Source organism: Citrus clementina, unplaced genomic scaffold (assembly GCF_000493195.1).
Source record: "Citrus clementina cultivar Clemenules unplaced genomic scaffold, Citrus_clementina_v1.0 scaffold_5, whole genome shotgun sequence".
In the NCBI taxonomy this organism is placed as follows: Eukaryota; Viridiplantae; Streptophyta; class Magnoliopsida; order Sapindales; family Rutaceae; genus Citrus; species Citrus x clementina.
Genome location: NW_006262201.1, coordinates 31,590,801 through 31,613,513, shown reverse-complemented (window position 1 = coordinate 31,613,513; position 22,713 = coordinate 31,590,801). Strand labels below are relative to the sequence as shown.

At 40.0% G+C, this 22,713-nt stretch overlaps 5 protein-coding genes across 9 annotated transcripts; 3 read left to right on the top strand and 2 right to left on the bottom strand.

The window, feature by feature from the left end:
• Positions 1–4,145: 4,145 nt before the first annotated feature.
• LOC112098156 lies at positions 4,146–5,456 on the top strand. Its single transcript, XM_024183787.1, has 2 exons — positions 4,146–5,051; positions 5,220–5,456. Exons 1-2 carry the CDS (start codon positions 4,146–4,148, stop codon positions 5,454–5,456), a joined length of 1,143 nt encoding a protein of 380 aa, XP_024039555.1.
• Positions 5,457–7,320: 1,864 nt separating this feature from the next.
• Positions 7,321–9,247, bottom strand: LOC112098155. The gene is made up of 3 exons (XM_024183786.1): positions 8,410–9,247; positions 7,511–8,297; positions 7,321–7,426 (listed from the first exon to the last, which is right to left on the bottom strand). The coding sequence occupies exons 1-3, from the start codon at positions 9,245–9,247 to the stop codon at positions 7,321–7,323; spliced, it is 1,731 nt and encodes a 576-aa protein (XP_024039554.1).
• A 1,486-nt stretch (positions 9,248–10,733) lies between these two features.
• LOC112098154 (disease resistance protein RPS2-like) lies at positions 10,734–12,812 on the top strand. The gene is made up of 4 exons (XM_024183785.1): positions 10,734–12,167; positions 12,263–12,349; positions 12,617–12,655; positions 12,777–12,812. The coding sequence occupies exons 1-4, from the start codon at positions 10,734–10,736 to the stop codon at positions 12,810–12,812; spliced, it is 1,596 nt and encodes a 531-aa protein (XP_024039553.1).
• LOC112097775 lies at positions 12,740–14,938 on the top strand. The gene is made up of 4 exons (XM_024183350.1): positions 12,740–13,027; positions 13,110–13,910; positions 14,031–14,155; positions 14,875–14,938. The coding sequence occupies exons 1-3, from the start codon at positions 12,899–12,901 to the stop codon at positions 14,085–14,087; spliced, it is 987 nt and encodes a 328-aa protein (XP_024039118.1). The 5' UTR covers positions 12,740–12,898; the 3' UTR covers positions 14,088–14,155; positions 14,875–14,938.
• Positions 14,591–21,231, bottom strand: LOC112097774 (protein BONZAI 3-like). Of its 5 annotated transcripts, XM_024183347.1 has the most exons (16): positions 20,790–21,229; positions 19,506–19,553; positions 18,707–18,855; positions 18,535–18,583; positions 17,591–17,647; positions 17,201–17,380; positions 16,977–17,111; positions 16,813–16,874; positions 16,629–16,725; positions 16,412–16,526; positions 16,216–16,292; positions 15,866–16,003; positions 15,505–15,669; positions 15,306–15,419; positions 15,060–15,156; positions 14,591–14,941 (listed from the first exon to the last, which is right to left on the bottom strand). In XM_024183347.1, the coding sequence occupies exons 1-16, from the start codon at positions 20,958–20,960 to the stop codon at positions 14,823–14,825; spliced, it is 1,773 nt and encodes a 590-aa protein (XP_024039115.1). In that variant the 5' UTR covers positions 20,961–21,229; the 3' UTR covers positions 14,591–14,822. The 5 variants fall into 5 exon arrangements, 3 of the variants coding, with proteins under 3 accessions (XP_024039115.1, XP_024039116.1, XP_024039117.1); XM_024183348.1 differs by lacking the exon at positions 16,813–16,874 and having other exon boundaries at positions 16,629–16,715; XR_002905272.1 differs by lacking the exon at positions 14,591–14,941 and having other exon boundaries at positions 15,067–15,156; positions 15,534–15,669; positions 20,790–21,231.
• Between the last annotated feature and the right edge of the window lie 1,482 nt (positions 21,232–22,713).

Here is a 22,713-nt window from a genome sequence, read left to right as displayed (position 1 = left end):
TAAAAAAAAATCACCTAAAATGACACCATTGCTTATGTTTTTTGTCAATTTTTAATCAAATTTTATTTCAAAACATCGGTCTTGCAAATTATGCGAAGATTTTATAATTAGAAGCACATGGGCGGATGGGGTCTCTTTATTCTAACTTTTGGCCTTAATTAATTACATGTTCGGACCTTTTAAGTTATATTATGATGTAACTTATATCAATCATTAAATTATCATTAGTGACCTAAAATTAGAATAACTAAACTACTTTTTAAATTATTAATTACAACTTTTAAATTAATATAAATTACATTATAATAGAATTTAACAACACCCTTTCTGTGATATTATGTTGACTGAAACGACAAAGACCTGAGGAGTGGGCCAACTGTTCAAATGTGAGAGAAACTTGCGTGGAAGCTGAGGTGGTGGCTGGTGGGATAACCATTATGAAATCTATTGGCTTTCGACTTTGGGATTCTCACTATTTTTTTTTTTTAATAAAATTGATTATTGAGCATCAGTGAACTTAACTATCTCATCACCTCACGTTTCGCATAACTTTTTCACATTCTTTGTCCACTCTTTGGCCTTTGAGTTCATTTCAATGAAAAGAATTAATTCTGCTGACTTAATTTTTTAAAAATATACAGTCAGTGAATCCCGCTGTAGAAATCAAATAATTGGCTACCATTTGTCCGACGCACATCTCCCAACTATGCAAGTCGTTCTTCATCTCAATCATCTTGAGTGTTTTTATTATTCAGCTTTCCTCCTTTCTGCCATCAACTCTTTGGACCTTTCACTGGATCAAGCAACACCTTTAGTTATTACAATCTTCGGATCTCAACATTACTACGAATCGTACGTGTACCTGTTTTCTTTATTTAGTTTTACTCTGTTCCCTGTCCACTTGTCTCTGTTTTGTTCTGTATCTACTCTTCTGATGTATTTTTACTCTGTCAATAAATCCCTTCTCTTCTTCTTCATCTCTACATCTTTTTAGTTGTTTTCTCTGTTCAGTTTCCTTTTGGTTTGCTTCACTTCACATCTACATACTTTACAAAATTCTAAAATTTGACCCAAAAAAAAAAAAAAGAGAGAGAAAAGGGAAAGAATTGAAGATGGTGGAAAGCATAGTAACTGTTGTGTTAGAAGTTGCAAAGTGCTTGGGTCGTCCCACTGAAAGACAATTGAGTTTTGTGCGCAACTACAGGAGCAACTTTGAGAATCTCAAGACTGAACTTGAGAAGCTCAAGGATGACGGTGCCAGTATGCAGCACGGGGTTGATGAGGGTAGAAGAAAAGGAGAAGAGATCGAAAAGAACGTTGAGAAATGGCTTGCAAGTGTCAACAACATCATTACTGAGGCTGAGAAATTTACAGGCGATGCAGATAAAGCAAACAAGCGTTGTTTCATGGGGCTGTGTCCAAATTTGAAGACCCGCCATCGGTTTAGCAAGGAAGCGGTAAGGCAACAGAAAGCCATTGTCGAACTTGGGGAAGCTGGGAGATTTGATAGACTTTCCTACCGTAAAGCTCTGGAGGACATAAGGCTTATATCTAACAAAGACTACGAGGCATTTGAATCAAGAAGCTCCACTTTGAATAACGTACTTCGTGCATTACAAGATCCTGATGTGAACATGGTTGGGATTTATGGAATGGGCGGCATCGGAAAGACGACATTAGCAAAAGAGGTTGCTATTCAGTTCGGGAGAGACCAGTTCTTTGATCAAGTGATTTTCGTGGAGGTGCCCCATATTCCAGACATAAGAAAGATTCAAGGAGAAATCGCTGATAAATTAGGTCTCATATTTTTCGAAGAGACCGAATCTGGAAGGGCAAGGAGTCTTTATAATCGATTGAAAGGATGAGAAAAAGATCATTGTGTTAAGTAAATAAAAGCACCAGGTCGGCCATGCTACTATTTCCACATCGGCATGGATCACCTCAGCCAAGTAGTACGAGCAGAACACGGGGGCAAGCATGAACCAACCAGAGACGAATACCGACCAGAAGCGTATACCGAGCCGATACTCATCCCCCAGGAAAGCGGGAACACGATCCCACAGAATCGCGGTAGTTGCGCTTTTCCCAGAACCGTTGAAGGACACGCGAGATCTCACGTTTGCCCACAATATAACAGTTAGAGCCCCATGAGGGGCTGCCACCACCCGAAAAAAGAGGGATAAAGGGTAAACGAAAAACGTGGGACAAACGGCGGCTATAAAAGAGAAAGAAATCGATGAAGAAAGGGGAGAAAAAATTGAGAGAGGGAAAACGCTGCCAAATTGCAATCAGACCATTTTCTTACAAAACTTCGGATAAATTAGCGACCATTCTTGAGTCCAAATTGCACTGTTTTCCCGTAAATACCTTGTACTAACTGAGGCATCGGAGGGTTTACGCCGACAAAACCACCGGCATCTCTGATCCGTTTTTGGTGAACGCAGGTCTAGAAAGAGAAAGGAGGGCGATTCCAACCCCAGTGGTTCAAGCAACAGTTGATAACATAAACGTTGGTGAAAGAATCTGGTCGGTCAAAAGGCGAGCAGATTTCAGCATCAACATTTTGGCGCCGTCTGTGGGGAAGCTGGATAAAAAGCTACCACCGAATTAGTAGTTACCGAAGAAACAACGAACGATTAGATATGGATATGCCAAGGAAGGACTCTTTGAGGGAGGATAACGAATCTGGGGAGACAATCACTCTTTGAGAAATTGCAAATGAAGCCCGGGAGAGGGTGATGCAAGATCGATTGGAACGGATGGAGAAACAAATGGAAACTCTCGCGACCATACTGTATGAGCTGAGAGATCAGCGGCGAAGGAATTGTGAAACCCCCGTGGGGAGAGATGATGTTGGAGCGGAACCCAGCCTCCGGAGGCGTAGAGTCGAGGAAATCCCTCCGCCGGCGGACCAACCTAATGGGGTGCATCCCCACAGAAGCATTGGTCGGGTTCCTGGAGAACAAGTAGATGAAGGGAGGAACCAACCTCCCCCCGGGCGGGTACTGGAAGCTGATGTCCGAGGGGCCAGTGTTGATGAAGGAGAGCTCAGACAGCGGCTGCAGAATGCCGAGCAGAAGCGAGATCAGATAGTTGTGCGTGATCCTGACCGTGCTGTAGAATTGGAGGGAGAGGTGCGCAGATTAGCGCAATTGATAGAGGAGATACAGGGTAAGAGGAAGCCCCCGAGTTGGAGGATAATGCTAGATGAAGAATCTCCACTATCCACTGAGATTATGGGTACTGTAATCCCAAGAAATTTCGGCTTCCCCGACCTCAAATACTCCGGGCGAAGTGATCCACTGGTGCATATTGAACGCTTCAACGACATGACGGGTGTCCAGGGGTTAACACCAGCTCAGAGGTGTAGGGTGTTCCCATTGACACTAGAGGGACGAGCCCGAGAATGGTACCGCAAGCTATTACGAGGAAGTATCAGAGGGTACGAGCAGACGTGCCAAGAGTTGGCCGAACAGTTCCTAGGAGCGGTGGCCCCAGAGGATGATATGATGGAATTAATGAGGATGAAGCAGGAGGAACAAGAACCCCTTCGAGATTTTGTAAAGCGATACCACCGAGCCGTGCTTGATTTGGGAGCTTTCAATCACCCGCAAGTGTTGAGGGGATTGAAGGAGGGTGTGAGGATAAGCCGGCTATGGTATAACCTGAGAAGCCCCCTGGTGCAGAATTATTCAGCGGGGTATGAGCAGGCAAAGAGAGACATTGAAATTGAAGAAGAAAAATCGGCAAGGATAAAGAGTGAACAGTTGGAGGAACTGAGACGAAAGGAAATGAGAACCCTAAATGGAAGCGGGTCGGGAAAGCGAGCCGGGGAGTCCTCAATGATGGGTGCAGTATCAGCTCATTCTCGCCCTTACCCTATGGCTCAGAGACCGTAGCAGGTCCAACACAATCGGGCTCAGCCCCCGTGCCCCCCATTCCTGGAGCGGCAGCGAGAATTCCGGCAGTTGGCTAACCATCCTTATCACAACGCTCCCAAAGCACTACATACAACCAACCCTAGAACGGGACGATCAGGTCAGCTACCTTCGATATCCGCTCAGGACGATACTCATGATAGCCGAGCAGTCCAGCTGATTGACCAAAACCCAGCATACAGACAATACACCCCGCTAAAAGTCCCTATGGAGGAGTTGTATGAGAGAATCGAGGGACGAGGCCTGTTATACCCTCCAGCCCCTATAACAAAACCTGCTCACCAACGGGATAAGAGTAGATTCTGCAAATTCCACGACACTCACGGTCACACCATCAGCCAATGTCGTGACTTAAAGATTCAGGTGGAGGATTTGGTGAGAAACCGTTATTTGGATGAATATGTAGATGGGATTTCTCCCGTCATTGAATCACAGTACACGCAGAATGAAGGAGGTGAGAGAGGCCTGGAATGTGAACAGCCGACTATCCGTGTGATAGCAGGAGGGCCAACCTTGGCTGGGGATTCGAACAGGGCACGAAAGAACTATGGGAGATACGTCATGACTAGCAAAGAAGTGTTTTTCAATTTGCCAACAGCCAAGAAGGCAAAATTGCGGCAAGTTCCCATTATGTGGACAGATGATGATGAAGATGGTATCTTATATCCTCATGAGGATGCACTGGTAATTAAGGCAATGGTGGCTGGTACAGAATTGCGACGAATACTGGTAGACACGGGCAGCTCGGTTGACATCTTGTTTAAGTCGGCTCTAGATGATATGGGAATTGTAGACTTAAAATTGGAACGAACAAATACATCCTTAAAGGGATTTGGAGGGGGACGGCTAACTCCCATGGGGATCATTGAACTCCCAATTACTGTAGGGACAAAGCCGTTTGAAAGAACGATGATGCTGGATTTTATCGTGGTAGAGGAAAGAAGCCCTTACCAAATGATACTGGAGAGACCCTTCATGAGGATAAGCCAATGCGTTGTATCTACGCATTATCTGGCACTGAAATACAAAGTAAATGGAGTGGTTGGCGTAATAAAAGGCGACCAGAGGATGGCAAGGAATTGTTATGCTACAGCGGCCAAGGAGACACTGCAGGTTACTTCTCTAGATAATCGATGAGAGCCTAAAAAGGGCCGTCAAGAGCCTGTTGAGAAACTGGAAGAAGTTGCGGTAAGCAAAAGCAACCCGAGCAGAGTGGTGAAGATTGGATCAGGGATGGGGCAGTAAAAGGCGAGCTGGTAAATTGCCTACAATCTCATGCAGATATATTCGCCTGGTCTCACGAGGATATACCAAGAATTGATCGTAGCTTGCCACAAGTTGGCAATCAAGAAGGGGGCGAGGCCGGTGAGACAGAAGAGGAGATGCTTTAACCAGGAAAGATACGAGGCCATAAACGCCGAGGTGGAGAAACTGTTGAAAGCAGGGTTTATAAGGGAGGCCAGATACCCGGAGTGGATTTCCAATGTAGTACTGGTAAAGAAGGCCAACGGGAAATAGAGAATGTGTGTGGATTTCACAGATCTTAATAAGGCATGCCCGAAGGACAGTTTTCCTCTACCAAAGATAGATCAATTGGTGGACTCAACAGCGGGTCACAGTCTGCTCAGCTTCATGGATGCATTTTCAGGATACAACCAAATACCCATGGACGAGCAGGATGAGGAAAACACCACCTTTATAACTAACATGGGTTTGTTTTGCTACAAGGTGATGCCTTTTGGCCTGAAAAATGCAAGAGCCACCTATCAAAGGTTGATGAACAATATCTTCAAGCCCTTGATCGGTCATACTATGGAGGTATATGTGGACGATATGATCACAAAGTCCAAAGAACCGAGGGATCACGTGAGACACTTGGAAGAAACCTTTGAATTACTGAGGAAGTATGAAATGAAGCTAAACCCAGAGAAATGTGCATTTGGGGTCAGCTCGGGCAAATATTTGGGATTCCTAGTGAGCCACCGAGGGATCGAGGCCAACCCGGAGAAAATACGGGCAATAACAGAAATGAGATCCCCCCGAACAGTTAAGGAGGTGCAGAGCCTTACAAGAAAAGTGGCAGCATTGAACCGATTCATCTCGCGGGCCACGGATAAATGCCACCCTTTCTTCCAAACCATAAAGAAAGGGAGGAAGATGGAGTGGACATCAGAATGTGAGGAGGCGTTTGGGCAGCTGAAGGAGTATCTGGCCCATGCCCCGTTACTATCAACTCCGAGGGAAGGCGACCAGTTGTTTTTGTACTTGGCAATCTCAAAATGGGCAACCAGCTCAGTGTTAGTCCGAGAAGAAGAAGGGAAGCAACACCCCGTGTATTACACTAGTAAAGCCTTAGTAAACGCAGAAACTAGGTACCCATTGATGGAGAAAATGGGCACTGGCTTTAATAACAGTAGCACGGAAACTGCGACCATATTTTCAGGCCCACCCGATAATGGTGATGACTGACCAGCCTCTTCGGCACATGCTCCAAAAACCAGATGCATCAGGGCGGTTAGTGAAGTGGTCCGTGAAACTGAGCGAATTCGACCTATCCTACAGGCCCCGAGGAGTAATCAAGGCCCAAGCCCTGGCTGATTTTATGGTTAACTGTGTTGAACCAGGGGAAGAGGTCCAAGAGGAACAACCAGCAGAGTAGGAGGATAAAAAAGGGGTATGACTGGTAACGGTTGATGGATCACGTGGTGAACATGGATCCGGGGCAAGAGTTATAATACGAAGCCCAGAAGGTGTCAAGGTATCCTATGCTGTAAAGTTCGAGTTCAAGCTTACGAACAACCAAGCTGAATATGAGGCCTTCATTACTGGGCTCGGTCTTGCACATGCACTACGGGCAGAAAGAGTAGAAATCCGAGCAGATTCCCAGCTAGTATGTAACCAGCTCAGCAATCAATTCCAAGTAAGGGAAGAGAAATTGGGGCTTTATTTGAAGAAGGCGAAGCAAATGGTTGAACTCTTCAATGAAGTAGAGGTGAAGCAGATATCCCAGAATGAAAATTACCGAGCTGATATGTTGGCTAGAATGGCTGCAACCGCAGATCCGAAATTACCTAAGTCGGTCCCACTAGAGATAAGGACCTTGCCAAGTATAGAGGAGGAAGTAGAAGTGATGAGAGTAAGCACTGAAGAATCCTGAATGGATCCGATTCGCGCATATGTCCGCGATGGAGTGTTACCAGAGGACAAAATGCAAAAAAGAAAGTTAAAATGCCGAGCAGCGAGATACACACTACTAGATGGAGTGCTGTACCGCTGAGGGTTCACCTTGCCCTTTTTGAGATGTTTGGATGAGGAGGATGCAGATTATGTACTAAGGGAAATTCATGAAGGAATATGCGGTAATCACTCGGCAACAAGAACTTTAGCCTTCAAGGCACTCCGGCAAGGATACTTCTAGCCGACCATGCACCAGGATGCGAAAAGGATGGCAAGGAACTGTAAAACCTGTCAAAGCTTCTCTGAGATTCCTGCACAACCCCCAGAAAAGCTGACCACTATGGCATCCCCGTGGCCTTTCGCCCAATGGGGAATCGACTTGGTTGGTCCGTTACCTAAGGGCCGAGGAGCGGCGACACATGCAATTGTGGCAATAGACTACTTCACCAAGTGGGTAGAAGTGGGAGTCCTTCAGGTCACTCAACTCACCCTCAAGTTTGGAGGTGGTGGACTCAGCAACAGCAACTTTCTCCTCCAACTTCGTAATCTGCTTGTTCAGCTCAGCCAGCTTTTCCTTGGAGCGATCAGCAGATTCAGCTCTCTTCTTCAACTCATGATTGTAAGCTTGAAGCTTCCTCTCATGGCGTGTGGACCCGTTCTTGTAGCATGAAACCATGGTGGCCAGCCTGAAGGAGACTCTTTGAACAGAAGCCGCTAACTCGGAGAGGTTCATACTCTCGATGTCCTTCACCATCTTGGGCCCCACCGATTTTCTGTAATCCTTTTGATACAGGCTCAGGTAGTCATCTTGATCCCGGGATGGAAGAGGAGAAGATCGGTCCCCAGACTGAATGCTGACCTCAGGACTCTTATCGGAAGCTTTCTCCCCACCACTCTTACGAGGTGGAGGAGGGGGCAGAGCATGAACAGGAGCCTTAGAAGGACCGACGATGGTTTTCTTTGGAGGAGGGGGAGGGTTGCTGGAGCTGCTTGGAGCCCGACCACGCTTTCTGCTCATCACGCTGAGGATCTTGTTATCCATTCCAGCAGCTATGTCCACCAGACCCGAACCGACTAGGTTTGTTAGTGACAGGAGGTCTTGGCAGGTAGACGCGTTCACCAGAGCAGTTTCCACCTGAAGCAAAGGTCGGTCTTCAAGCCCCTCAATCAAACCCCACGACTCTGAAATAGCAAAAAAGGTTAAAGAACCCAATAAGTGACAATTTGACTAAGAACATAGGCAAAAATGAACGACCTAGGGTGATAAAATGTGTTGGAAGGTAAATATCCCCACCAAGCGACCGAACTGCTGGACACCAATCTCCTCCAGCAAAGAAGAATTTATTCTTCCAATTTTTACATGAAGAAGGAAACCCAGTGATCAGTTTCCTCTTTGCGGAACTAGACATAAAGTAGTACCAGCCCGCTTCCCTTGGGCTACTCCGCAGCTGGTACAGGTGCTTCACTTCAACAAGGGAAGGCTCCTCCAACCCGCACCTCTCCCACAACACAAACATCGCCGAGAGAACCCTCCACCCATTTGGGTGTAACTGACCTGGGGCCAGGTGCATACCGCCCAGTATCTTGGCAAAATAACATTGAAGGGGCAGCCGAGCTCCTAATTTGAAACTTTCCAGGTGCATCGTCACATACCCTTTCGGAGGCCGACTAGGGACATCACCTTTTCCAGGAACTACCAGGAGAACCTCATTGGGAATGTTGTAGAGGTTCTTAAGCTTAAATAGATTAGTGGGGGTGGTGGCACAAGCTATGAAATCAATAGGGTACGAATCCACCTCCACCCTATAGCCAAGATTCCTTTTCTTAGAAGGTCCGCTCGGTCTAGAACTGCTCCCCTCACCATCACCAACTCCTTCAGGGACCCCAACCCCACCAAAGCTGTGGTTCTCACCAGAGCCCGACGCAGGTCCACCTCTATTCCCTACAAGCTCTAGTTCGGGGGAAGGAGAAACAGCCAAGGGGCGTGGGTACTCAAAGGTATCCCTACCATGGGAAGGCCCTACACTACTAGAGGGACGTAAAAAATCAGTGGGTATCGACAAGTTAAGGTCTGAATCCCCCGTTTCTTCGTCACTCTCATCGGCAATTAATTTCCTTTTCCGATTTGACATATCGGAGCCCCAAAAGGAAACCAAAACAAATCCAAGTATACGAATACAAAAAGGGGCAACACAGAACCCAATCAACAACAACCAAAGAAGAAGTTAAAGGCTGTACATGGAATAGACTGGCACTGATAATGTTGCTGTGATGGAGAAAAAAGCCCGCAAACAGAAGTCCCAGACGCGGAGAGTGTGAACGAAGTTCGTAGGCATTGTCTCACAACAGAGAAGCGAATAGAACAAAACGACGATGATTTAAGTCTAGGGATTTGAAACGACAAGGGAAATGAAAGCATTTAAGTGATGGGGATGCCAGCTCACTCACCGAATATCGAGGACAGATAGCCCGTCGTTTCAAATTTCAAATGTGAAGAGTCTGGAAAGGCCACGTCGCTAATCGTTACAAGAGGCCAACCTAGATGCAAGCCTAGATAGGCAATGGACACGCTCATTCAAGCCCATGCTCAGGTCGGGATCTCCCCAGAAGAAGAATGGTGCCTCAGGTCCATCCCAGTAAACAGAAGATCAGATGTGAAGCTCCCCGGGTTGGCAAGATCTGACTATTAGTTTCTACTCTTGACTCATTTCACTCACAAGACCAGAAACTGGGGGACTGGTGTTAAGTAAATAAAAGCATCAGGTCGGCCATGCTACTATTTTCACACCGGCATGGATCACCTCAGCCAAGTAGTACGAGCAGAACACGGGGGCAAGCATGAACCAACCAGAGACGAATACCGACCAGAAGCGTATATCGAGCCGATACTCATCCCCCAGGAAAGCGGGAACACGATCCCACAGAATCGCGGTAGTTGCGCTTTTCCCAGAACCGTTGAAGGACACGCGAGATCCCACGTTTGCCCACAATATAACAGTTAGAGCCCCATGAGGGGCTGCCACCACCCGAAAAAAGAGGGATAAAGGGTAAACGGAAAACGTGGGACAAACGGCGGCTATAAAAGAGAAAGAAATCGATGAAGAAAGGGGAGAAAAAATTGAGAGAGGGAAAACGCTGCCAAATTGCAATCAGGCCATTTTCTTACAAAACTTCGGATAAATTAGCGACCATTCTTGAGTCCAAATTGTACTGTTTTCCCGTAAATACCTTGTGCTAACTTAGGCATCGGAGGGTTTACGCCGACAAAACCACCGGCGTCTCTGATCCGTTTTTGGTGAACACAGGTCTAGAAAGAGAAAGGAGGGCGATTCCAACCCCAGTGGTTCAAGCAACAGTTGATAACATAAACGTTGGTGAAAGAATCTGGTCGGTCAAAAGGCGAGCAGATTTCAGCATCAACACCTTGTAATTTTAGATAATGTTTGGGAAAGTGTTGATTTGCAGGATGTAGGAATTCCTCACGGAGATAACCACACGGGGTGTAAAATATTGTTGACAGCAAGAAGTGAAGATATACTGTCACGGAAGATGGATTGCTGACATAATTTCTCAGTTGGCGTTCTAAGAGAAGACGAAGCTTGGAGTCTCTTTGAGAAGATGGCAGGGGAGTACATCGAAAGTAGTGAATTCAAAGGGGTGGCAACGGAGGTGGCAAATGAATGTGCAGGTTTGCCTGTTTCCATTGTAACAGTAGCGAGGGCGTTGAGAAATAAGAGATTATTTGAATGGAAGGACGCTTTGGGACAGTTAAGAAGGCCTTCCTCAACGAACTTTAAAGATATACAGCCGGCCGCTTATTCAGCTATAGAGTTGAGTTACAACAAATTAGAAGGAGAGGAGCTCAAGAAGATCTTTTTGCTAATAGGCTACACCTACATATCATCCATTAATGACGTGTTAATGTATGGCATGGGTTTGGGTTTGTTTCAAGGCATCAATAGGATGGAAGAAGCACGAGCTCGAGTGTATACATTGGTGTACAAACTCAAGGCTTCTTGTATGTTGCTTGAGCATGGAAGCAAAAATGAACATTGGTTTTCTATGCATGATGTTGTTCGTGATGTTGCCATAGCAATTGCAACCAGAGAACAAAATGTGCTTACGATGAGATATGAACTGGTTAATTCACGGGAATGGCTAGATGAAGGTGCGCTTAAGTTTTACACTTCGATTGTCTTACACGACAGCAAGATGAATGCTCTTCTTCCTGAAGTTTTGGAATGTCCTCAACTGCAACTTCTCTCTTTGTGGACTGAGAAATCTTCATTAATCACACTTCCAGACAATTTTTTCAGGAAGTTGACGCAAGTCAGAGTTTTAGACTTGACTTATATGCATCTATCATTACTGCCTTCATCACTTGGTCTCCTAACAAACCTTCGAACATTGTGTTTGTATTGCAGCGAATTGCAAGATATAGCTGTTATAGGAGAATTAAAGAACCTAGAAATCCTTTGCTTAAGGGGTTCTTATATTGAGCAGTTGCCTGTGGAAATAGGCCAATTGACTCGGTTAAGGTCGCTTGATTTGAGAGACTGTGACAGACTACAGGTTATTCCCCCAAATGTTTTATCAAATTTATCCCATTTGGAGGAATTATACATTCGTAGCTTTAATAAGTGGGAGGTGGAGGTGGAAGCTGCAGGGGTCAAGAATGCAAGCCTTGAAGAGTTGAAGCGTTTGCCTAACTTGACCACCTTAGAATTATGCATCCCAGATGTCAACACTCTGCGGAAGGGGCTGTTCTTCGAGAAGCTGGAAAGGTACAGAATATGTATTGGACGTTGGTGTTGGGAGGATACCTCACCTACGTGTTCTAGAACATTCAGACTCCTCCTTGGCACCGACAATTGTATCAGCTTCAAGAGTGGACATATCGTGCAACTTCAGCGAATTGAAGACCTTTGTTTATCTAGATTGCCAGACCAAGATATCATTGAATTAGTTAATAACAAATTGGGCTCTTATTCTTCCCAACTGAAGCATCTCTGGGTCGAAGGTTGTCAAGCCCCCAGTCCGAAAGAGTCAAAGGTATGATATGATCTTCCTAAATTTCGAACATATCAAAGCAGCCAGTGCAAAAACAGATTCTTCATTTCTAATGAGTATGACTATGTTCTAAACAGAGATGCAAGGAATCGACAAGTGAAATGCGATCGAATGAAATCATTTTGGAGGACCATGTCAACGTTCCTAATACATTTTTCCTCAAGGTCGGATATTAATGATCCAATGGTCATATTCTTATGATTTTTTCCTTTTTTTTTTTAGCTGCTTTATTATATATTCTCCTTTCCTAGGAAATATAGGCTAGAGTGAATCAGGGATTAACGAACATATTTCATAATTATATTAAAATTTTCATCCCGAGTAACGTAGGTGTAACAAATACATTCTCGGATGAAAGAAAAAGTACTCTGAATGCACTTATATACTAACTTTGCTCCCCTCATATAACGGCTGGAAAGTTTTGTGAACAGGGTGGGTTACCAAACTTGCAGACCTTGGAGCTGTATAATGTAAATGTGGAGAGGATTTGGAAAAGCCAACTTCCAGCCATGTCTTGTGGCATTCAAACTTTAACCCGGTTGATTTTGTATGGCTGTGGGGAATTAAGATGTCTGTTTTCATCTTCTATAGTTAACAGCTTTATTCGACTCCAACACCTTGAGATAGATGAGTGCCCTATTTTGGAAGAGATAATAGTCATAGACCAGCAAGAAAGGAAGAATGTTGTGTTCCCTCAGTTACAATTTCTAAAGATGGTAGATCTCGAAAGGCTCACAAGCTTCTGCACAGGAGATGTGCACATTGAATTTCCAACATTGGAAAATTTAGAAGTAATAAAGTGTCCTGAATTCCTTTTAACTGCTCATGACTTGACAAAAGAGGTACGTACAAGATTTAAAATTTACTCTTAATAATTGGCGTTACGTTTTCTTTTTGGTCCTGATTTATCATGCATCCAACCAGGTATTCCCCAATTTGAAATATTTGACCATTGAAGGAAAGAAGATACCAATGGCAGCTGAGTTTCCAGCGGACATGTTTTGCAAACTCAACTTTCTTGATGTTATATTTGAAGAGTCATCTACTATTTCATCACTTGATTTCCTTCGGAGATTTCACAGCATAAGAGAACTCACAATAAGGGGAGGAGGATATGTTGGGGGCGTTAAGCCATCATATGGAGTAGAAAATTGGACGAAGGCAATCATAAGGAATCTACACAATTGTTGTGATCTGAAGCATATTTTGATCCAGGAGTCCAAAATGGACAATTTGGTTCATCTAACAGTTGAGTACTGTGACCATTTGATTAATCTAGTGCCACCTTCAACATCGTTTCAGAATCTGACAACTTTGAAGGTGTGGAGATGCAAAGGATTGATAAATGTGCTAACATCCTCGACAGCAAAGAGTTTGGTACGACTGACAGAGATGAGTATCGTTGACTGCAGCATGATAACAGAAGTAGTGGCAACTGATGAGGGAGATGCTGCTAAAGATGAAATTGTTTTCAGCGAGTTGATGTACTTGGAGCTTTGTGATTTAAGAAGACTTACAAGCTTCTGCTCTGGCAACTGCGCCTTCAAGTTCCCAGCTTTGACATATTTAAGTGTGGATAAATGCCCCAATATGAAGATTTTCTCTGGAAAAGAATTAAGCACTCCCAGTTTACACGAATTAGAGAAACGCTGGCTGTCTGGTGAGTATTGGACTTGGAAGGGCGACCTTAATTCTACCATACAACAGATATATCTTGAAACAAAGGTACGTATCCATTACTGAGAGACCCAAAAGTTAGTGTTCAATTAGATTAAGCACTCCCATTTTATTTGAAAACTGTTGCTCCTGCTTTCACCTTCAATTTGTTTTGTTCGTTGTTTACAGGAAGTCCAAAATCATAAAGATGATTCAGGCCAACGTTCTGTGCAGCATCAGGAATGAGGCCAATTTTCATTGAAATTTGTGAGACATGGTATGCAGCTCGTGAATTTTCTATCAAAGTTAAGACGGTAAGAGGGCCTTCATTTTTTGTTGTTATTGTTCTACATTTTGGCTTCTCTTGATTACTCAAACCCAGTTTCAAAGAGTTATAATACAACACTTTCGGAAATTTCTTTCACTCACATCATTCCAGGTTGAATGGTGGAAGGGTCCTTCATCTATGCTGTTTCAGACATCTTGAAAGACTATATAAGAATCTAAATTAAAGATGTGTGAATCAGACTTGTCTTGTGTGCACGTGAGCCATGTGTTAGATTGCTGGTGTAGTAGTAAAAGTAGACATTCAGCACATGTTCATTGTAGTAAATATTCAACAAAGATGATAATACAGCAATAGAAATTGGAGTTTTAGGCCATCAGACACAAACAATTGTGAAACAAGTGGGTAGAGGGAATAATAAAAATCGAAAGACATGGATGGGAAGAATATGAGATAATTGATAGAACCTAAATACAAATTCAATCAATTCATTAAGCCATCAAAAGTTAGTTATAAACCACTATATCTTAACATATGTAATTTACCATCATCTAAAACCACTATATCCTAACATATGTAATGTACCATTATCAATTTTTGCTATGTTATGTCTGTATAGCCTAATATGTTTGGCTTGGTTTTGTCTAATATGTTTAGCTTGGTTTTGTATCCTTTCCAAACATATGAATATTTACTCAAGCGCATGTTTGGGCCATCTGAACATTGAGTGGTTTGATATCTCTGCAGCGCATGTAGGTCAGAAACTGACCAGGCAGCTCCTCCAAAAGTGCTTGTACAACAGAAATTTGCCCACCTGTTCAGAAAACAATGTGTTCGTTTGTTAACGCATGAAAAAATTCAGAAACTTTTGTGAATTAACTCCCAAATTCAATATTTTGAACTAATTTTGTCAAAGAATCATATGCACTCACTATGAACTTCTCGCATTGGAACAAATTGTACTATATCTCTGGTAGCTACCCGATCAGTAGAGCTCTCTAATCTACGGCCATTATCAGCATCAAGAATCTGCCAACAAAGTTATCAGCATCAAGAATCTGCAACAAAAGTGGGATAATACCACACTGCATATGTACTCTAAATTGAATCTGTCAAACTATAGAAAAAAGAAGTTCAATGCTAGTAAGAAGATATTCCAGTTGGAAAACATTGCGTACCTCCATTTGTGTAAAATCTGCACCTCCAACACCCACAATTAGAATTGACAGGGGAAGATCAGAAGCCCTTACCAAAGCATCTTTTGTTTCTTGGAGATCTGTCAGAACTCCATCCTAAATAGATAATGCAAATTTACAAATCACCCAAAAAGAATGATACAAAGAGAAAACTGTGAATATATAGAATCATTGTAATCACCGTTATAATGAGTAAGACAAAATACTTGCTTCTGTCGTATGAGAGGGACTGTCCAGCAATTCGTGCAGCTGTGTTGATCACTTGACCAAACAGAGTCGGTCCTGCCAAAGCAACATTGTTTAGAGCGCTTGCATAAGCAGCCATAATGCCTTCAACTCCATCTACCTATTAAATAAAGAAACGCAGTTAATGAAAAAATGGAAGAGGACAAAATACACATCTTTTAGGATATAATTCCAAGGAAATTTTAAAAAAAATGTAGAAACATATTATATTGTTTGTTATTAAAAATGAAAAGTTATGGGAGACAAGCCAACCAAATGAGGATTATAGCAACGTTGCGAATTCCAGCTACCCCTACCTCAAAGCCACCTGCTCTTCCATTCAAGTTAAAACAATGTGATACAGTGCCATCAAATGTCTTCCCTCCAAATCCCCATGCAGGAAAGCGTCTATCAGAATCATAAAATTGTATGACCTCCCCAATTTCCGTTATTGCCTGTAAATGGTTGAAGAGGCCAAGAACTAATCAGTGATAGTCTCTCTCAACTTCTACAAACTATTGAAATATGTATTTCACTATGATGGCCATAGAAAGACTTGAAAATCACAGGCATTTTCTAAGTCGAAAACACTGGACAAAAAGACCATTTTATGACCTTCAGAGTTCAGAGATCACTTGTCAAAGTGTGAGTCATAACAAAGCCTTACCTGCTGGTAAGAATTCAATCTGCCTGAAGGATCAATATAGTGCAAAGAATTTGGATTTCGAGGATTTCCATTTGAAGCTGGATGATTTTGCATTTAATGAGAGACCAGATGAAATTGGACCAAATAAGAGGAAATAAACAAAACAAAAAGATTATATTGCAAATTTATCTTCAACAAGTAATCTCTTTCTAATTACCTGTAAAGTCGACTGCAACCATAAAATTCAACTCAAAGCCACTAGATATGTAATCCAGAAAACTATATTGCTCTTTCTCAACAAACTTTTCAACAAACAACTGACTTTTCAGAACCTAGGAAAAAGTCAGATAAAAAATAAAGTGATATTAAATTATCAAAAACCGTAAGCATGAACAAACACCTTTGGTGGAGTTAAAACAAAAAAGAATAAACACCTTGTCATGGCCACGTTGAGTTGATGGTAATATAAAAGTTGCACCAGTTCTTTCTTGATGAAGTTTCTCCAGGTCTCCAACTGATTTCTGAATTTTACTAATAACAGAAATAGAAAACCTTGACATCAGAAAGGCAAAAGGATAAAAGAGGGAAGCTGATGACATTAAGAAATTTAACAGTTACCCCATCAGTACGTGATTTCCACTGGTATTGAAATCAAAACATTCAATGATTAATGGGTTTTCCTGTACCAAAGAGAATCATAAACTAAAAAACATTTCCCCATGACCAAACTTCACTACCTATTATACATTCAAGTAACAAACACAAGAAGATGACAAGGTTACCTTGCTCACAAATTGTTGCATGCTCAAAGTTATTGGTCTCCAAATGGGATTCAAGTTATTGTTTATCACCTCCGTCTTGTAGATAGGAACAGAATTTCCACTCTCAACAATTCTAGATATTCTTAAGAATGGATCCTATAGAATATAAGAAGAAGAAGAAATAGCATCTAAATTAATAGATTAATTAGTGAACCTCCAAACTTAGCTACTTTGTCAGAACTTACACTTTTGGAAAACAGGTCTACATTTTGCAAATGCGAGCAACAGAATGCTATTTCAACAGCACTCTTGGAAGCAACTGTTTCCTCAGCATGGACAGAGAGTGTCCCAAAGTTTCTTGAAACTCGAAGTCCATAATTGTTATGGAGTTTTAAGGTTAAAGTTCGATTTTGTTTGGTCACTATCTGCCATTTAAAAGGAAAATATGACACTTGTTAGTGCAAAAGAAGAATGCTAAAGAAGAAGACGAATGCTAGTAAAAATCATCTGAGAATATTTTTCCCTTTTTTTGATAGGAAACAGATTTTTACAGAAAATTAGATGGGCATATTTTGCCCATTGGATAAAGAGAAAATACATAAATTCATCAAACAAAATATAACCCAGAAACTTACCTCAGAGAGAACACAGCTAGCTTCTCCCAGGAAGTCTTGATCCTCCAACTTTAGCATCTGCAGGGCAATGTAAATAAGAAGTTTGAGCTTTAAACTTCACACTTCAACAAATATTTTGTCATGAGATAATAATGACTTGAAAGTAATTAGGGATCACTGCAGCAAAGAATCAAAAGAACAATAGATTTCCTACTTAATGTCTTAGAATCCATCTGGATTTGTTCATTTTCTCTTTCCACTGGCATAAATTTACATATTTATCATTTTTCCCAGTAATGTTAATACCATTTACAATTGACATAAATAATCATCACATTTTTAGATTATCTAACTGTTTTCAGCAAATGCTTCCAAATGATTACAGTTTCTAGGATTATAACCATCAAAATTTTTTCATTTTGACTCAAATTCCACAGACGAATACATCATAGGCTCTAAAGATTTACTTATCCATTTCAATAATGACAATATGGTCATTTTTTACAGAAACTTCTTTAGGTCATGGCAGCAACTATTTAACTGTATTGTTTTTAACAACATAGATCAAAATTCCATTTTGGAAAAAAGAAAATTTATCCGTAAGGACCATCAGAAAAATTGTTCTTTCCCAGTTATGGTAGCAGGACAAATATGTCAAACCTTGCAAGATGCAATAGCAGAAAGTTCCATAATAACTACCCTGGCCTTAAGATTTGTTTATGGTATATGACAGCCAACTTTTTAAGTTTCTTTCCATGCTAAATGTTAGTTTATAATCAATCAAGTATTCCCAAATTTCCCGAAATTGATAGAAACTATTGCTGATGCAATTTAGTTTAGACGTATGCTTAGACAACAAATGGATCAGTCAAATGCCTTGGCTAACTCTAAACTTTGGAACTGAAGTATGTGCGTATCATTTACATCTGAATTGAGAGAAAAAAAATAATTAAGAAATTTTATACCTTCACTGGAATATTGTGGTACTTGGTATCCACATCATACACACGAAAGCTGGAAAAAGAAGAAAAGCATTAAGAAATTCGAAAACATTAAATATTATCAAATCAAGCAAGGCTTAAGCGCATGACCTATCAAGAAAAAAAAAACTTTAAAAAGAACACACTAAAAACTTACACCAAGGGCTGGACAATCTCAAACTGAAAAGCAATTGAAATCTTTCCAATCCAAGCAGGATTCAGATTGTTCATAATCACCTCTGTACGTCCAATCTCGTCCAGCCTCCCATCTCTTTTCTTTGCATACACAACTGCCATGGGATCACTCTATGACACAAAAAGACATGTAAATACATTTGCTTGTGAATATAAAAATTAAAAAAAAAAAACAGAAGGCATATGGGTATGTATCCACTTATGTCATATAAATATAGACATATATTAGTTAAATAACTTTAGTTGTCATATAAATATAGACATTTATTAGTTAAATAACTTTAGTTAGTAATCCATTGTTAAAATACAGCAGCATTTTATGTATGCTAGTATCAGCCAGTAAAAAGATATACGGCTGATAAATGTTCATTATCAAAGAATTTTATCTTGCACATATAACATATTTGACTAGTGCTCAAAATTGCAAAAACAATAAAACCACCGACCATGACTTGTTATACATTATCTGGAACTCTCAAGTTACTGCTCCTTACTGGATTACATTGGAGATAGACAGTGTATATAACAAACTATTCTTCTTTGTCTAAGTTTAGAATTTTGGTGCCAGCACTAAGCGTTATTCAGATCATATATCCCTAGACCCTTTATGAACAGAGAAAGGAAATTGACAGGGCCATTATGAACAAATAAGCAGATCATATAAGGAGGATACAAGATAACATGAGAATCAATCACCAAGACTATCAACAGCATGAACATGGCATTATCAGACATAAGACAACAATGATATGAAGGCGTACCTTTGATGCGATGTCAAGATCACGTAACTTTGAAGCAGATAAAGATAACTGCAATACATATTCAAAAACATAAGAACGAATACAGATACATGAAAAAGCGGAAAAGGAGTAATCCATGCATATGCTGCACGAAATGAAAATTGTCAGTACGATGTGGGTCAACTGACAGGCAATATATATCTGTCATAAACAGAACATGCAGAAAACCATCATTTCGGATTCTGACAGAATCACTTCTAATATTAAATCTTATAAGCAGCAAGCAATAATATATGTAATTAAGTTTTATATAACAACAGGATGTGACACGTCAATTACAAGCATTGAACCACATTTAATTTGTTATCATATGACTTGTTGCCTTTTCTCCAGGAAAGTTTGCAAGGAGATCCTCAGGTAAGGTCCACATCAATACAGGAATATTACAATCACTTGGTGGTCTACGTTATGGAAAGACATTCTTATCCTCGTAACAACAAAATCCTTAATCCACAATCTTTTATAAAGTTAATGGTTTGTCTTATGCAAACCAGCATTCACAAAATCATGTTCCAATCAGGGGAGCATTATCATGGGGAATCTTCACGAGGGGTATAAGTCAAATTTGATCACGAGGGGTATGAGTCAAATTTGATAAATGAGGCATAACAGAATAGTCAACTTTGAGGATACACAGGAAAACCACTGTGCATTCAACAGGATCAAACATCGACTTTTTCAATGTTCACAAGGCCACTGTGCATTCAACACCATTCTTTTTTTATTTACCTTAACCAATCTTAATCTAAAATTCACTTCACAGAATGTTATCATTGGGTATAAGCAGTTAAACTTACTGTTCTCCATATGCAAAACAAAAGCAGTTGCTTGGTGTGAAACCGTCGAACCAACACTAGCAAAAGATCAGCCACCAGAACAAATTAAAAAAAAAAAGGCATGTTTGGGATTGCGGTTGATTCTTGAATAGGAATCTACTCTCTAGTTATGTTCGAATTATCAAATAACTTTTATCAAATATAAATGATTTAAGTTGTTCGATGTTACACTGAAAAGTCATCAAATAAGTAATAATAACAAACATAATTTGATAATAGATTTTCAAAAGAGTGACCATTTGAGAATCCATCACAATTACCAACATGAACGAAATCAGATTTAAAAAATTATAAATAAATTAAAAAACATAAACTAATCATAGATTTTTAATTAATTAATTAATTAACTGAAAATAGTTTATTAATAATGGCAGTGAAAGACTCATATAATTCAGGTACACACATATACCTCGATTTGGGTGAAAAGGGCATGAAGGCCGCGAGATTTGAAGAAGAAATCAACGGCGTCATTTTGACCAGAGACATTGTGGTGATCAGCCGCGCTGGTGGGCCGGAGGTGGGCCCCACCTACGGCTTGTTTCCCTCCCCTCACATCACTCCCAGACAAACATAATCCCATCTGTTTTTTTTTTTTTCTCTCTCTCTTTATTCTCGAAAATTAAAAAATTAATCGAAAAAAATTACCTAAAAGTTTTTGCAAGTTTGTGTCAAGAGTACGGAGTCTCACTGTTCGGTTGATGTTCTTTAATCTCTCAAATCCGTAGCCTCTGACAGGGAACTGGAGCCGGGCTTTATTTATAGGCTTTTGCGCTTGAGTCGTCGTATTTGAATTTGACTCTGTTTCTCCGGCGAAAATGTAAAGAAATTTTTACTTTTTAATTCAATTGCTTTTTCATGAGGAAAAAAAAAAGTTTTTTTTTCTTATCTAAAAGATTTTGCCTTTTCCTTTTTCTCTCCAAAATATAGAATAATGTATTCGGAAGTTGGAACGTTTAGGCCCACGTAATTATCATTCATAATAGATAGTTATATCAAAATTTACCAACTTCATTTTAGCTATGATATTAGCTTGCGCACTATGAAATTATTAGGTTTTGTTAATTTTTTTTTTTTTTTTTACAGTATCTTAGAGAATAAGTTTCCATTGTATGTATGAAGACTAATACTAGAATTTAGAGTAAAGAATCGGTAAATTTGTAAAGAAATATGAAGAAACAGCAAGGTTTTGAAGAATTCAATTTCTCACCATATTTGGACATTTGGACGTCATTAATGTTAATTGATTTTTTCCGCGTAAAAAACTTCCGGATTGATTTTGTTCCTCCAAATGCCATTCATTGGAAATAAGTTTATTTTTCTGACAACTTCAACTCATAAATTTTAATTATTTTGTTATAATAATAGTACGAACAATTCTATGTATTACGACAAAAAAAAAAGAATCTTAATGTTATATCATATATAATTATATATATATAGACTCAAGCAAGAGTATTATTTATCATGTAATTTATTAAACTAATCTCACCTAAAAAGTTATTGAGAAAAGACAGTAAGTTAATATATATTTCGTCTTCCCCAAGGTTTTTGATTAAAAGAATGACTTGATATGACTGATATTGATAAATTAAAAAGGGAAAAATAATAAACAATGGAGGAATTTTCAAATTAGGTCAACAATCGTAGTCTATTTAATTTCGTAATAATGGCAATGACGAAGCCCTTATAACATAAGCTTGCAAACGTAATCAAGATATCCGTGGAAAACAAGCAACAATTGCAATGGGGTGGAATAAAATGTCATTCACAGTCAACTACTAAGATACTGAAGGTTCAATCGTTTAAGAGTATTGATAGTTTCTCCCTGTCGAAATTTATGTAAAATATTTATTCGTCTATTATTTTCATAATAGTTAATAATCTCTTCGTATAAAAAAAACTTAAAAGAAAGTAAAGGTAAATAGGTCATTTACTTGATATTTTATTTTAAAAATATAAAATATATATTTACTATAAGAAAATATGTTTAAAGACAAAATATATATTTCTGTTTATATAATTCATTTAATTAATAATAAAGATGAATAATTAAATAAATTTTAAAATATCTTAAAATAAGAATAATACTATAAAATTATGATGAATGAAAGTTATTGATTATTATAGAAGCAATAAGAAGAGAAATGGAAATGGTATGTATTAATTTCTACATGAAGAAAACTGCCAATCTCCCTTTAATATGCTTTGACAATCGTTAGAATTTCAATAAAATGATAAACTCCTTTACATAATCCATAGTCATTGATCACGTACGTGTACATTTAAGTTGGAAAAAAAGAAGAAGAAGATAATTATAGTATAATAAAATCAGA